This window comes from Rhodnius prolixus, unplaced genomic scaffold (genome assembly GCF_049639745.1).
Source record: "Rhodnius prolixus isolate KJV_2025 unplaced genomic scaffold, Rpr scaffold_4, whole genome shotgun sequence".
Taxonomy (NCBI): domain Eukaryota; kingdom Metazoa; phylum Arthropoda; class Insecta; order Hemiptera; family Reduviidae; genus Rhodnius; species Rhodnius prolixus.
The window spans coordinates 48,527,173-48,543,929 of NW_027411614.1; the positions used below are offsets into that span (position 1 = coordinate 48,527,173).

Below are 16,757 nucleotides of genomic sequence, written 5' to 3' on the forward strand. Positions count from 1 at the left end.
ATTTAAAGTTAAAGATTTCACTCTGTAAAACGAAAGGAAATTTTAACTCTAAATATCTTGTATTCTGCTCGATAGATATTCACGAAATTTTATACTATTATATACTAAAGTTGTCTTCATTTACAGGTAAAATCTAAAGAAAATCTATCGAGTAGTTTATGAGATATTTGAAGTTAAAGATTTCACTCTGTAAAACAAAAAGCAAACTTTAACTCTAAATATCTTGTATTCAGATCGATAGATATTTACGAAATTTTATACTATTATATACTAAAGTTGTCTTCATATACAGGTAAAATCTAAAGAAAATCTATCGAGTAGTTTATGAGATATTTGAAGTTAAAGATTTCACTCTGTAAAACAAAAAGCAAACTTTAACTCTAAATATCTTGTATTCAGATCGATAGATATTTACGAAATTTTATACTATTATATACTAAAGTTGTCTTCATATACAGGTAAAATGTGAACAAAATCTATCGAGTAGTTTATGAGATATTTAAAGTTAAAGATTTCACTCTGTAAAACGAAGGGAAATTTTAACTCTAAATATCTTGTATTCTGCTTGATAGATTTTCACGAAATTTTATACTATTATATACTAAAGTTGTCTTCATTTACAGGTAAAATCTAAAGAAAATCTATCGAGTAGTTTATGAGATATTTGAAGTTAAAGATTTCACTCTGTAAAACAAAAAGCAAACTTTAACTCTAAATATCTTGTATTCAGATCGATAGATATTTACGAAATTTTATACTATTATATACTAAAGTTGTCTTCATACACAGGTAAAATGTGAACAAAATCTATCGAGTAGTTTATGAGATATTTGAAGTTAAAGATTTCACTCTGTAAAACAAAAAGCAAACTTTAACTCTAAATATCTTGTATTCAGATCGATAGATATTTACGAAATTTTATACTATTATATACTAAAGTTGTCTTCATATACAGGTAAAATGTGAACAAAATCTATCGAGTAGTTTATGAGATATTTAAAGTTAAAGATTTCACTCTGTAAAACGAAAGGAAATTTTAACTCTAAATATCTTGTATTCTGCTCGATAGATTTTCACGAAATTTTATACTATTATATACTAAAGTTGTCTTCATTTACAGGTAAAATCTAAAGAAAATCTATCGAGTAGTTTATGAGATATTTGAAGTAAAGATTTCACTCTGTAAAACAAAAAGCAAACTTTAACTCTAAATATCTCGTATTTTGCTCGATAGATTTTGAAGAAATTCTATACAATTATATACTAAAGTTGTCTTTATATACAGGTAAAATATGAACAAAATCTATCTAGTACTTTATGAGATATTTGAAGTTAAATATTTCACTCTGTAAAACAAAAGGAAACATTAACTCTAAATATTTCGTATTCTGCTCGATAGATTTTTAAGAAATTTTATACAACTATATACTAAAGTTTTCTTTATATACAGGTAAAATATGAACAAAATCTATCGAGTAGTTTATAAGATATTTAAAGTTAAAGATTTCACTCTGTAAAACGAAAGGAAATTTTAACTCTAAATATCTTGTATTCTGCTCGATAGATATTCACGAAATTTTATACTATTATATACTAAAGTTGTCTTCATTTACAGGTAAAATCTAAAGAAAATCTATCGAGTAGTTTATGAGATATTTGAAGTTAAAGATTTCACTCTGTAAAACAAAAAGCAAACTTTAACTCTAAATATCTTGTATTCAGATCGATAGATATTTACGAAATTTTATACTATTATATACTAAAGTTGTCATTATATACAGGTAAAATCTAAAGAAAATCTATCGAGTAGTTTATGAGATATTTGAAGTTAAATATTTCACTCTGTAAAACAAAAGCAAATTTTAACTCTAAATATCTCGTATTCTGCTCGATAGATTTTCACGAAATTTTATACTATTATATACTAAAGTTGTCTTCATATACAGGTAAAATCTAAAGAAAATCTATCGAGTAGTTTATGAGATATTTGAAGTTAAATATTTCACTCTGTAAAACAAAAGCAAATTTTAACTCTAAATATCTCGTATTCTGCCCGATAGATTTTTCGAAATTTTATACTATTATTTACTAAAGTTTTCTTTATATACAGGTAAAATATGAACAAAATCTATCGAGTAGTTTATGAGATATTTAAAGTTAAAGATTTCACTCTGTAAAACGAAAGGAAACTTTAACTCTAAATATCTCGTGTTCTACTCGATAGATTTTTACGAAATTTTATACTATAATATACTAAAGTTGTCTTCATACACAGGTAAAATGTGAACAAAATCTATCGAGTAGTTTATGAGATATTTGAAGTTAAAGATTTCACTCTGTAAAACAAAAAGCAAACTTTAACTCTAAATATCTTGTATTCAGATCGATAGATATTTACGAAATTTTATACTATTATATACTAAAGTTGTCTTCATATACAGGTAAAATGTGAACAAAATCTATCGAGTAGTTTATGAGATATTTAAAGTTAAAGATTTCACTCTGTAAAACGAAAGGAAATTTTAACTCTAAATATCTTGTATTCTGCTCGATAGATTTTCACGAAATTTTATACTATTATATACTAAAGTTGTCTTCATTTACAGGTAAAATCTAAAGAAAATCTATCGAGTAGTTTATGAGATATTTGAAGTTAAAGATTTCACTCTGTAAAACAAAAAGCAAACTTTAACTCTAAATATCTTGTATTCAGATCGATAGATATTTACGAAATTTTATACTATTATATACTAAAGTTGTCTTCATATACACGTAAAATATGAACAAAATCTATCGAGTAGTTTATGAGATATTTGAAGTTAAAAATTTCACTCTGTAAAACAAAAAGCAAACTTTAACTCTAAATATCTTGTATTCAGATCGATAGATATTTACGAAATATAATACTATTATATACTAAAGTTGTCTTCATATACAGGTAAAATGTGAACAAAATCTATCGAGTAGTTTATGAGATATTTGAAGTTAAAGATTTCACTCTGTAAAACAAAAAGCAAACTTTAACTCTAAATATCTCGTATTTTGCTCGATAGATTTTGAAGAAATTCTATACAATTATATACTAAAGTTGTCTTTATATACAGGTAAAATATGAACAAAATCTATCTACTACTTTATGAGATATTTGAAGTTAAATATTTCACTCTGTAAAACAAAAGGAAACATTAACTCTAAATATTTCGTATTCTGCTCGATAGATTTTTAAGAAATTTTATACAACTATATACTAAAGTTGTCTTTATATACAGGTAAAATATGAACAAAATCTATCTAGTACTTTATGAGATATTTGAAGTTAAATATTTCACTCTGTAAAACGAAAGCAAACTTTAACTCTAAATATCTCGTATTCTGCTCGATAGATTTTTACGAAATGTTATACTATTATATAGTAAAGTTGTCTTTGTATACAGGTAAAATCTGAACAAAATCTATCGAGTAGTTTATGAGATATTTGAAGTTAAAGATTTCACTCTGTAAAACGAAAGCAAACTTTAACTCTAAATATCTCGTATTCTGCTTGATAGATTTTTACGAAATTTTATACTATTATATAGTACAGTTGTCTTTATATACAGGTATAATATGAACAAAATCTATCGAGTAGTTTATGAGATATTTGAAGTTAAAGTTTTCATTCTGTAAATCAAAAGCAAACTTTAACTCTAAATATCTCGTATTATGCTCGATAGATTTTGAAGAAATTTTATACAAATGTAGACTAAGGTTGTCTTTATATACAGGTATAATATAAACAAAATCTATCGAGTAGTTTATAAGATAGATAAGGATTGATTTTAGAGATTTTTAAATTCCTTCGTTTCCAAATTTTTTTATCTTGCTTCATATTGTTCTGAATTCAATGGTTTCCTTTCTGAATTTAGAGTAATGTTAGCTCTGGCACTATTATAAGTCGCAGTTTTCTAATTAGTGCTCATTTAATGAGATACGGAAGTTTATATTTTTTACGTTTTCAATTTTTTTTACTTTTTAAACGTTTTTATTGCTTTTTGTATTTATTTGATTTGAATTAGTTTTTTTACCGTATTTTCGAGGAAAGTTTGCAAAATTTCTGGTATAATTGAAAGTTTTTAGTAATCTTTGTAATTTAGTGTAGAAGGTTAAATTTTGTGATTTTCAAAACCTGATTTTAAGTGATTTTCAAGTTCGTTCATTTCTTTTAAAAGTTTCTTATTTTTTTGGATATTTATCTGATTTTAATAATTCTTTACCAAATTATAAAGAAACGTTTCATGTTCTTTTATGATGATTAATATAATGTAATGTTCAATGCATACCTTTTGGTCTTTATCTATGCTGGACTGATTCTAAAATTGCGTTATTTTGGTAGAACTAATTCTACGTTTATCTAAGGTTATTAAACTTTTTGTTTTCATTAAGCTAACTTCCGCCCTTCTCATTTAAGAAGTGGTCTTATTTTTAGTTGATAAGGTTTAAAATTGATGAAATACGTAGTAGCAATCTTGGCGAACTGTGAGTCAATTCTGAGTTTTCCCACGGATATTTAACTTTTTCTTTCCAAAGGACGGCCTATTGTTTTTCTTTTTTTAAAACATTTACACTTATTGTCAATATTATTGTTTCTTATAATTTTGTTTATATTTTGTGTTATTAATTAAACTGCCGTCTAATCATTAAACTCAGGAATCACTTAATTATTACAGTCAATATCAAAAAATCAGCTCATTGACTCTCGGTATCCATCGCAATCTGAGTAGATTCATTTCCCCTCCATTTTCAGCAAAAATCTCGTATTGACGAATCCATTCAATAAAATAGTTTTGTTGCTGATGAAGAATTACGATCGCTAATCAAAATCAAATTTTATGCCAGTACTCAAACGAAATATTCGATTTGGAAAGAAATAATACAATAATAAAAAAAGAAAATTGAAAAACTCTACACGAAAACTTCAGAATTTTCATCTTTTAAGCACATTAAAAAGAAAATCTAATAACGATAAGTCTGCAAGAAAATAAAAGTGTAGACAGTCTACAATACAAAGAATAAATTATTTATCGAGGCAAAAAGTATATTCCGATTGTTACAATTGGTGGAAATCTGTTATATACCAAATGCATATTGTGTACTTCAGTTTCCTGTTGAATAAGTTTCCACTCAGTTCATCTTCCAAACGATTACCTTTCCTCTAGGAATTTCTTTCACTATCTGTTTTTTCTTAAGACTAACGTTCGAGTAAACTGATTGACGCTTAAATCTCTTTCTTTGTTGTTTAATAATAAATAAAAAAAAAAGATAATGTATTTTTTTTATTAGTGGATAAATATCTTTTTTTGTATGACAAAATTTTAAGCTGAAAGCAAATTTAAGTCGTGTGAGTGGTCACACCAGACTCTTCTTTATTCTGCATTGATTTAATTAAATCTTTGATATTTGACTTTAAAATAAATCAATGAAATAAAATCTCTAAATACACTTTCACTAATTACAATACATTATGAAAATAAAAAATAAAAAATGTAAAGTTGGTCACTCTGTTTATATAACCTTAAATTATCAGCTGATCTGTCCGCCGTCGGCCATCTTTAACTCGTCGGCCATCTTTAACTATCTATCTAGTTAAATTATTTTAACTATTGTCAAGTGTCAAGTAACTATTGGTGGACTGGTGATCTATTAAGATGCTGATGGATATTCCTTAAATTACTTATTTTAAAATTCAATTATATTTTTATTATTCTTGCATGCAATGACATTTTTTCATCTAATTAACAAAAAAATATTAAGGCTACATCTTGACTACGTTCAGGATTCGGTAAATATTTAATTTTGTTTACTAAAAAAAAAATGTTTAAATTAGGAAGTTTTTAAATTAGCGGTTTTGTTTCCCCAAATTGTTTTTTTGAATTGATTTCTATATCTTTTTAATGTCTTTTCTTCTTTAATCTTTTCTTTTTAATTGACTGAAAGTCTTGACTTTGTTTCCCCAAATTGTTTTTTTCAATTGATTTCTATATCTTTTTAATGTCTTTTCTTCTTTAATCTTTTCTTTTTAATTGACTGAAAGTCTTGACTTTGTTTCCCCAAATTGTTTTTTTTGAATTGATTTCTATTTCTTTTTAATGTATTCTTTAATATTTTCTTTTTATTCGAATATAAGTTTGAATGAGTATTTTTTTTTTTATCCCTATCTTGTTTTTTTTGGAATTCAGTGCAGTTGAATCGAAATTTTTCAATTCGGAAGTGCATATTTAAAAGATGCTATAATTGGATTTCAAGGACAAAAATAAATACGTATTTCCGTAGAAATAAGAATTGGGTTAAAATGTTAATTATTGGAATATATTAGCGGAATATATGAATTATCCGGATATGAAAAAGAAAATCAATATTCCACAATATTAAAAACTTGGCAATCATTGGTTGATGATTTTTTTCATCAGTTAGTTTTTAACGTAAATGTCTGTATTCAGACAAATAAAAGGAGATTTTGCAACATGGAGATGGAAAATCAAAATCGAACACTCCAATTATTTCCGGAAATGATCGAAAGAGAATCTGTTAGTCTCTAGAAGATGTGGGTAAAGGCGTAATGATTGTGTCCAATGGTTAGATGATGCGTTGGAAACAGGAAAACATGATGGAGGTAGAGAGAGAGAGAGAGAGAGGAGAGAGAGAGAGAGAGAGAGAGATTGGTGAGAAAGGAAACGCGTGAGCACAAGCGAGAGAAGCTTTCAAAAGCCTTCAACAAACTTCCTTGGTTTGTCACAGTTAATATCCGTAATGGAGGTATTACCAGAGACACTACTCCTATCTGGGACACAATGGTGGAAACACTGTTTCCACTTAATACTTTAATTACATCCCTGCCAATGGTGGAAAAGCTTGGATTCAATTAAATTTTCTTTGAAAGCCCTTGGAGGAGGGGGGGGAATGTAAGGAAAAGCGGTTTCTGTTCACGTGTTATTTAAGCTATTATAATAAATTCCTTGGCTTTTGAGTGTGGAATAGAATTGGATCCAGAATCGGGTGGAAGGACCTGGAGCTGCGTGAAGACTGGAGAGATTACTTGCTAAGATCTGTGATCTGTTAACCAGTTAAGCGTGGAATTTAGTTTTAAAAAACCATCCGCACAGTGTGCGGAATTAAAATCAGACAATGACGTGAACCCACGTCGAACGCAGGGCAAAACAACCAAAAGTTTACAATAGTCGTAATAGTCACTGCAAGCACTTTTTCTGCAATCTCTCTGGAGCTTGAGATTACCAGAGCATTCTGTGCTCATTCCAAAATCTTGCACCACTACACGTATGCATTGCTCTAGTTAACTAGGGACGCAAGAGCTTTTTTACAAGGAAGAAAAGAGCTTTGAATTCTGTGCAAAATGAAATCATGCTCGTACTGAGGTCTGAACCACTATCTAAGGAGGTAAAAACGGCATTGCACAAAGGGTTGAGAGCTTCTATTTGTGCGCGTAATGCCCCAATCTCTAATGCGGAGACCAAACATGTACCAACCACTTATCATTTGGCTGGCTCCCACCACCCACTCCGTATAAAATACTTGGCAGTTCTATTGGTAAGATAAAGGAAACATCCCACCAAATAATATTCTTATTGGATTTTATTAAAATTTCGAGTTTTTTGTAGTTAATGGCAATTTTATATTTTTCACGAGTATACACGTCGAACGCACCGTAACAGAGATTTGGTTTGACGTGTATACACCTGAAACGCGCTTAACTGGTTAAAGTGTTTCGATTGCTGGCCTGGTTAGCAGCGACCGTGGTGTTGCACACCTAGTGCTGTCCAGCATCCCATCCTGCCGTCAAGGCACAGTTGGCAGATATCTGAGTTGGTGTTTCCGCTGTAGTGGTGCCTTTCTTAGCCAGAGTTTTCTTTTTCCGGCAAAAGCAGCGTACCGGAAGCTTTATCTTTATCTTTCAAATATCTTTATTTTTCAAATTTTTCAACTACTACTTATATTAATTTGCGAATTTGGTTCTACCACTTTTTTGTTCGAAACGTTTTCTTGGGAAAATCAATTTAGAAAAATGTGTGGGGCGGTTAGATTTTCCTCTAAAGTTCCGTTTCAGTGAAACGAATGGACTTGATCACCTACTAAATATATTCACTGAAAAAGTTTGTTGGCTTTTAGCTATTTCTTTAACAATAACAACAACAATATTCTCTCAAAACTACTTCCGGTCTAAACTAAAAATCGAATAGAAACAACATTCCAATACAGTACAACCTCGATTAACCAGCCCTCGGTTAACTCGGGATTCGGATTAACCGGGATCATGTTAAGTCATCATAAGAACACCTGGATCGGCGCCGAAACAAAAGTTAATTTTCGGTGGCGACAGGAAAATTTTTTTGTCTTCCGATGTAACATAATTGTAGGCATGGCAGCAACTCTTTTAAAACTAATTTTCTTGAAGGGTCATTATGTATGTATGTAAAAACCTAAAATATGGTGCAATTAGTACTGAATTTCTTGGGATTTACCACGGTCTTACAAAAGACCCATGAGATTTACGTGTCATATTTTTAGTGACTAATTGCCGGCATTATTTTAATCTTCCCCGAGAGAGCAGCCTAATCTCAAGCTAGTCTTCAGTATTAAAACTACAGAAAAACACTTCCGTTTGCCCTTTCGGTCGAATTTTGATTTCACTTACGCAATAGATCGACCTATGATGCACAATCTAGGGTTGGCCTTATTATCAACTATCAAATACAAGAACTGCAGACTTCTTGAGAAATTAGGAGGAAATTTTTACTTTTTCCAGTAGTTTTTACTTCTAATTTTTCAAAATAGTTCGACCTATGATTAAAAATAAGAAAACTGGTGCTAAACGTAAAGGTATTTGTTTATCTATCAAAGAGAAAATCCACATCGAAACAGTAATGTATTACTATGTAATATTGTGTATTCGGTTTAACCGGGATTTCAGTTTTCCGGGGTGGGTATAGCCGGAGATCAGCCCGGTTAATCGAGCTTGTACTGTACTTTTTTTCCTCATAAACAGAAAGTAAAGTTCCTCATAACGAAGTTAACCTAAACAAAATAAAGATTAATAAATAATAAAGGAGGATTTGCCCTTTATTTTAAAGAAAATTTGGGAATTTTATCTTTTATAGAAAAAGAGAAAAAAATTGTCAAAGTTGGGTGTTTTTCAACGTTACGCTTTTTCGTGCAGTTTTTGACGATCAACCCTTATACAACTGTCCTACCGGACAGTTTTAATAATTTTCTTTGTATGAACATCAATTGACGTGATTTTGTTTTTTAATGTAAAATAAATAATACAAGAAAAAAAATCAAACGTCAAAATAACAACTTTAAAATAAACATTTATTATAATGAATCAGCTGATTGCTAATTACATCATTTAATTGTTTACATCTGTTTTTTCTAAAGTTAATTGTTGATTTGGATTTGAGCCTTGTAGTTGTCGTCTTAACCTTGAATCGTTTCCTCCTGCTACTCTGCCTGTAAAGCCGCATTGTTCGCCCCTAGCGCTTTCTTTAGTCAAATAATAATATTAATAATAATAAAAAAAAAAACATCTGTCTCTCCTTGAATAACATGTTGCCTTGGTAACATTGATGTAAACAAGTTGTTTTTCTTGACATCTTTTCTTTCAGTTTATTTATTATTTATTTTACATTAAATAAAAGAAGAAAATCACGTCAATTGATTGATTATGAAAAGAAAATTATTATTTATTTATTTATTTATTTTAGGTTAAAATGCTATATTTTTGAGGGAATTTTATTGGCTGTTTTGAGGAAAAAACGATATTGAAATGTTGTTTATGTTCGATTTTTTTTTTTTTTTAGTTTAGACCGGAAGTAGGTTTTGAGGTCCCCGGTGTGCGAAAAATTGATCTGTTTGTATGTGCATCATCCAAAAAAAATATGGTTCAAATTTGTTGTTTCACTTATTTAGTTGCATATTAGTGAGACGTGTTAATAAGGTTATGGATAAAAATCGATTAACAGAAAGTATCGATTTATTTACTGCATCGATTTCTCCATTATTTATTTATTTATTTTTTTAGAAAATGGTTTCTATCTTTCTTTTATGTTTATGTATGTGTATACGCGTGGGCGTATGCTTTTGATGCACGTATTTATGTTAACAAGATATGCCCCTCCCCCAAAAAATAACAAATTTAAAAACTAGCAATTGAACGTATAGTACGAGGGTCGTTTGAAAAGTCCGTGCAAAAATAAAAACTATTTAATTTTTTGGGGTAAACCTTTTTTATTTTTCAACATAGTCTCCTTTTAGGCTTATACACTTCGTCCAACGCTGCTCTAGTTTGTTGATCCCTTCCGTATAATAGGATTTGTCCAAGTCTGAAAAATAGCCATTCGTTTCTGCAATCACCTCCTCGTTTGAATAAAATCTTTTTCCCGCCAGCCATTTCTTCATATTGGGGAACAAATAGTAGTCCGAGGGAGCCAAGTCTGGCGAATGGGGGGGGGGATGTGAAACGAGTTGGAACCCTATTTCCATTAATTTTGCGACCACAACTGCTGAGGTGTGAGCTGGTGCGTTGTCGTGATGGAAAAGGACTTTTTTGTGGGCCAATCGTGGGCGTTTTTCTTGCAGCTCGGTTTTTAAACGGTCCAATAACGATGAATAATATGCATCTGTAATAGTTTTACCCTTTTCCAGATAGTCGATGAGGATTATTCCTTGCGAATCCCAAAAGACAGTCGCCGTAATCTTTCTGGCCGAAGGAACGGTCTTCGCCTTTTTTTGGCGCAGATTCCCCCCCTTGGTAACCCATTGTTTAGATTGTTCTTTGCTCTCAGGAGTGTAGTGATGTATCCATGTTTCATCCACAGTGACGAAACGACGCTTAAAGTCCTGCGGATTCTTCTGGAACAGCTGCAAACCGTGCTTGCAACACTTCACACGATTTGAAAATCACTCGACTTCCTCGATTCAAACGAATGCCAAACACAAAGAAATAGACCGATCTGGCTGAAACTTGGTGTGTGTTCTTCCAAGAGATGCTACTAACTAAACATAACCTCGATACGCGCCAGTAGTGCTATCTCTCTGACTTTGCACGGACTTTTCAAACGTCCCTCGTAAACTAGATACCAGAACTACTTAAACTGCAACAGACCAAAATTATTTATTCAATTCCATTTTTAGTCCTATATTACCGTTCAATATTCAATTCTAACCTGACAATTTAACCTTACCTAGCTCTCAACCAACCTGCCTCCTACACCAGATTAGAAGCTCTAACTCCGTACTTCTAGCAAGTACTTTATTAAAATTACTGACCAGGGATACTGTTTTCATAATATTAATCCTCAGATTCAACGTAAGCTTTGCAAAATAAATGAAATCGAAGACTTGTATCATATTTTTCTCAAATGCCCCATGTATCAGCCAATCAAGAGTATTTTATAACTTCAACAACGGAGGAGAACTGTGGACGGACAAGTTGCTTAATCCTAAAACTGTATCTGTTCTAAAATTAATTTGTGCGTATGTGAGTAATGTACTCAAATTAAGATCCTTAATAATTTACAGATCAACATAATTTCTGAGAATGAAAATAATAATAATAAATATTTATGAGGGAAGGGATTAGCTATGAGGTTAGCATACTGGACTCCCACGCGGAGGTCCCGGGTTCGAATCCAGCAGCTGACCCTTAGATTTTCTCTTCCTAGGAGCTTCTTACAGCTCACTGTCCGGTGATGGACAGTGTTGTCTGTAACGAGAGAACACTGTCCGGAGGCCGGCAGTGCACTGGAAAAAGCTCCGGGCGCTAATGACCTCAGCTGTTGATGCGCCAAAAAAAAAAAAAAAAAAAAAAAAAATATTTATGTATAAAATAATAAAATCAAACTTAAAAAAAGCAATGAACTTAAATAATTAGCTCAAAAATAGTAATATATCTTTAAATTTTTCTCTTCTCAGCTTTAAATTAGATGCTATGTTCGCCTAGGAGTGTCAGGCAAAATTTCAACAAATTTATTACGTAATTTAATTATGCTAAAAATTAATATTATTTTATAATACCAAAGAGTAAACTATTACTTTTATTATTATTTTTCATTAAAAATAAGATTTACCTTTTACTTTTTTATTTTATTTTAAGTTGAACTTTAATTTATTTTTATTCTTCTAATTATAACAGAACTACACACATTGTACACAATGTATGGGGATTGACTCCGTAGACAATTTTGAATGATGTTGTATGTGTAAATATGTCAATACTTCAATAAAATGATGATTAAGTAAGTGACGTATAGTAAATAAAAATTAACTTCGATTTTTCCAATTTCACGCACAGACACACGTCTATAAATTATAATTATACGATAATTTTTGGTAAAATTTAATGGTAATGTTGGTGAACGTGTAAATGTACGTGTATTTTTTTTTTTTTTACAGGGAGTCACATTCGATATAGATTTAACGAGGTAACCTGCTTTTCAATAACCTTCCTAGGAGATGGTAAACAACATGCACTGCTGTCCTTATGACCTCAATTTGTATTTTTCACATTTTATGCGACAAAATGTTGAGATCAAAATTTCAACATTGAAATGGAAATGAAAAAAAGGAAAATGTAAACAGTTTTCCTGAAGATATAATTTTTATTAATTAATTAATTAATTTTGTAATCTAAGTTATCAATTATACTGGCAGCCTTAGGATATTAAACTATTTTGTTAAAAAAAGCCTTAGAGTTTTATCATTTCTGTAGACAAACGAGTTCTATTAATTTCTATTAATGAAATAAAATATTGTAATTAATGTAGATTAAGTTAAGATATCACAACTAAATTAATTTATTTAAATTTTTCAAAATTTTGGTTAAATTTAATTGAATAACTAAATTAAAATTAAAACAGAAAAAAAATACCTTATCATGTCGATAATTCGGAGCGATCTTGCGGGAGTTCCAAGGGAGTCGTTATAATCTTCTTTGAAATAGTTTATTGAACGTATAAATCTTATCTAAGGTCGATTTTTAGTTATACCCTGATGACCGGCTCACTGTTGTTTGGCAGCAACAAGTTGTGATCAACCATCGCGGACAATACACTTTTTAAATCAATTTTGTAACCACGGATAATCCATTTGTTGATTTGGACTACCTATTTTTATAAAAATAATGACGTAAACGGAAATGAAAGAACTGTGAAATTCTAAAAAAATGTATTACAGATTGGTTTTTCTTACTATATATTTTTTTCCTCTTCCCTTAAGGATGATATTTTTTTTAAATCTTGATATCTTTAAAGAAATGGGGAAAAGTAAATAGAATAAAATAATTTAAACAGCGATCTTTACGAGGTTAGTTGTAATGTTTTGTTTGTATAAGTGTATGTGTTAGTGTAAGTGTGTATGTCTGTCTGTGTGTATGTGTGTGTGTGTGTGTGTGTGTAGTACTGCCGCAGGTAGCGCACTCTGTCCGGTCCGCCGTGATCAATGCTACGGCAGCCGGTTCGATACTGCCGCCTCACAGTGGTGGCCGCCTCTTACCGCCCCTCTCTAGCCATGGCTCTCTGGCCATGCCAAGTTCAAGTTCCCGGTTGAATTTCAGAGACCGGCGCACTTTAAAATAAGAAAAAAAGAATGAAAAAAAATACTGTTTTGTCTCACTCACACATAAATTTCTCTTATTACAACACTTTAAATTATAAATTTTTTCAAAATACAAGTTTTTAACCCTATTTATTACTAACGTTAGGTTATGCGAGGTGAGGCTATTAAATAACTGAAACTTTTGCTGCAAAACATTTTATTTTAAATTTATACATATTTAGTTATTACCACCTTCAATATACACCCCTCTCCTATCCCTACAACGCTCCATGTGAATTTCCCATTTTTCGAAACAGTGCTGGAAGTCTTTTTCTGTAGGAGCTCCTGCATGACGCGTGCCGCTTTTTCTTTCACAGCTTCAACGGACTGAAATCGTGTCCCTTTTAATGTAGATCTGACTTTGGGGAACTGATTAAAGTCACTTGGGGGCCACAGGTCAGGCGAAATAAGGTGGATAGCCTAAAACTGGGATGATGTACTTGGCTAGAAACGTCTTGACAGTCACAATGCAGTGTGAGCCGGCGCTGGTTGTCTTGATGGAGAACCTCGTGACTTGTTCTTCCCTCAAAATAGGGTAGTTTTTTTCCTTACTCTTTCAACGGAGTTAAGCAAGCACCTCACGGTAGTAATGATGATTAATTATAATCCGATATTTTCATCCGTTTTGGACGTGGAAGGGCGACCTCGGGTGGTCATCATCTCCGGACCATCATCTTCTCGGCCATCTTGGAAACGCTTGAACCACTCAAAAAAAAAACTCGCGCACGTGATTAACATTCATTGCCATAAACTTCTTTTAATAAAAGATAAGTTTCAGTAGCGGTTTTACCAAGTTTTGATGTGAAATTTCACGACAATTCGTTGCTCTACTACATGCGTAGTTATCATGTTTTCGGCAAAACGAAACGTAACACCTCTTACAACAAACGACGGTTCCGGTCAGACAGATTTCTCTACAAAAACACGTGAGACGCTGCACAATCGAAAGAGAAAGCTATACGCTGCACAGCTGTCGGTCGTTAAGATTTGGCGCATGCATAGTTCTTCTGTAGCCAGCATCAGTCTCGTTATTTAATAGCCACATTTAATATGAATTGCAAATTATAGCAAGAGAAAAGTCTTGTTAGTGTGCACAATTAGAGTTTTTCATCGGATCCAGAAGATCTAAACCTTTATTTTCAGTGGAAAACTTCAAATTCAAAATTTGATTGGATCATTACCACGCTTCTATTTTATTCTAAAAGAAAGTAAAGTAAAAAAGAAAATGGATGATTTTAGCAGTTGGAAAAGTGAAAGTATAGTCATTAATATATATTTGGGGAAATGTGGTCCTAATGCGGGATTATTTAATGAGGAGACAGGCTACCACAATCCAGAGTGTACCCAAGAGAGAGAGGAGGATGTGAACGGCAGAGAGAGGGAAGCATGTCGGTTTGGTACGGGAATGGAGGATTGGGGATTGCCTAATGGGTTTAGTACACCTTGACAGTTGGGTTCCCACATTATTGGGTTCCATACCACATGTTTATATAGAATGATAAATTACAGTAGGACTCAAACAGGGAACACGGAGTCAATTTATTACAGCTGTTCTCAAACCAGCCTTATTTATTGTTAGCAATCGATTTTTAGTTTCACCTATTTCCGGTTAGAAGATCGCGCCAAATTTTTGATGTATATATATATACTTATATATGTAGAAAAACACTTCTTTTTTTTTAAGTCCCCTTAGTTTGAAAAAAGTAATTTTCAGAATGGTTGAAATTTTATATTTCTTACATGAACTCCCTGAGGGACTCTACAGTAACTTGAGCTTTGTCTAACGGCCGTTCTTTGTAAAGAAACTGGAAAGAAGTTTAGAAGTGCTATTGTCTTGATTACGAAAATTCTTTACAAAGACTTACAAAAAAGAAAAAACACATTCTTTCAATTTTTTCTAGAATCTCGAAAATTAGAACGCGATTTAAAACCTAGTTAGTTAGAACTTGATTCTCCACCTATTTTCTAAATTTCTACTTATGGAAAGTCAATTCACTTACTATACTATACTTTACTAGACTATACTTACTATACTTCACTACTGTAACCGAAAAATGGTAATAGCTAGGCAGGAGCTGCCACATTAATATAAATTTGGAGTGTCCCTTGAACTGCAAAAGCGATATACTGTTTACCGCTAACATTTTTAAACAAATAAGAGATTCATTCCTTGTCGTACGCTCGGCCTGGCCAGTGCCTTGGATATCGTTATCGTCACTGTGAGTCTTGTACTTTCTTTCTATTATTTTGTATTTAGCCTAATTACTCTTTTTGGTATTAGTGCATTTCCTTCTACTTTGCTTTAGTTTAGAACATACCTACAATTGTTCTGTAATAAATCTCCCAAACTTTCTTTGTATAAATCTTACCTTAAATAAAGGTATTCTTTTGTTCGTCCAATTACGAGGGTCGTTTGAAAAGTCCGTGCAAAAATAAAAACTACTTAATTTTTTGGGGTAAACCTTTTTTATTTTTCAACATAGTCTCCTTTTAGGCTTATACACTTCGTCCAACGCTGCTCTAGTTTGTTGATCCCTACCGAATAATAGGATTTGTCCAAGTCTGAAAAATAGCCATTCGTTTCTGCAATCACCTCCTCGTTTGAATAAAATCTTTTTCCCGCCAGCCATTTCTTCATATTGGGGAACAAATAGTAGTCCGAGGGAGCCAAGTCTGGAGAATAGGGGGGGGGATGTGAAACGAGTTGGAACCCTATTTCCATTAATTTTGCGACCACAACTGCTGAGGTGTGAGCTGGTGCGTTGTCGTGATGGAAAAGGACTTTTTTGTGGGCCAATCGTGGGCGTTTTTCTTGCAGCTCGGTTTTCAAACGGTCCAATAACGAAGAATAATATGCACCTGTAATAGTTTTACCCTTTTCCAGATAGTCGATGAGGATTATTTCTTGCGAATCCCAAAAGACAGTCGCCATAATCTTTCCGGCCGAAGGAACGGTCTTCACCTTTTTTGGCGCAGATTCCCCCTAGGTAACCCATTGTTTAGATTGTTCTTTGGACTCAGGAGTGTAGAGATGTAGCCATGTTTCACCCACAGTGACGAAACGACGCTTAAAGTCCTGCGGATTCTTCTGGAACAGCTGCAAACCGTCCTTG

General features: G+C 31.9%; 1 protein-coding gene across 1 annotated transcript in view; it reads right to left on the bottom strand.

Moving 5' to 3' along the window:
* Mct1 (Monocarboxylate transporter 1) overlaps nucleotides 1–13,058 on the bottom strand; it is a 108,276-nt gene extending 95,218 nt beyond the window's left edge. The window contains exon 1 of the mRNA XM_074131855.1: nucleotides 12,920–13,058. Within this exon, the coding sequence (XP_073987956.1) occupies nucleotides 12,920–12,927 (8 nt within the window). The 5' untranslated portion in view covers nucleotides 12,928–13,058. The remainder of the gene's footprint in view (nucleotides 1–12,919) is intronic.
* Between the last annotated feature and the right edge of the window lie 3,699 nt (nucleotides 13,059–16,757).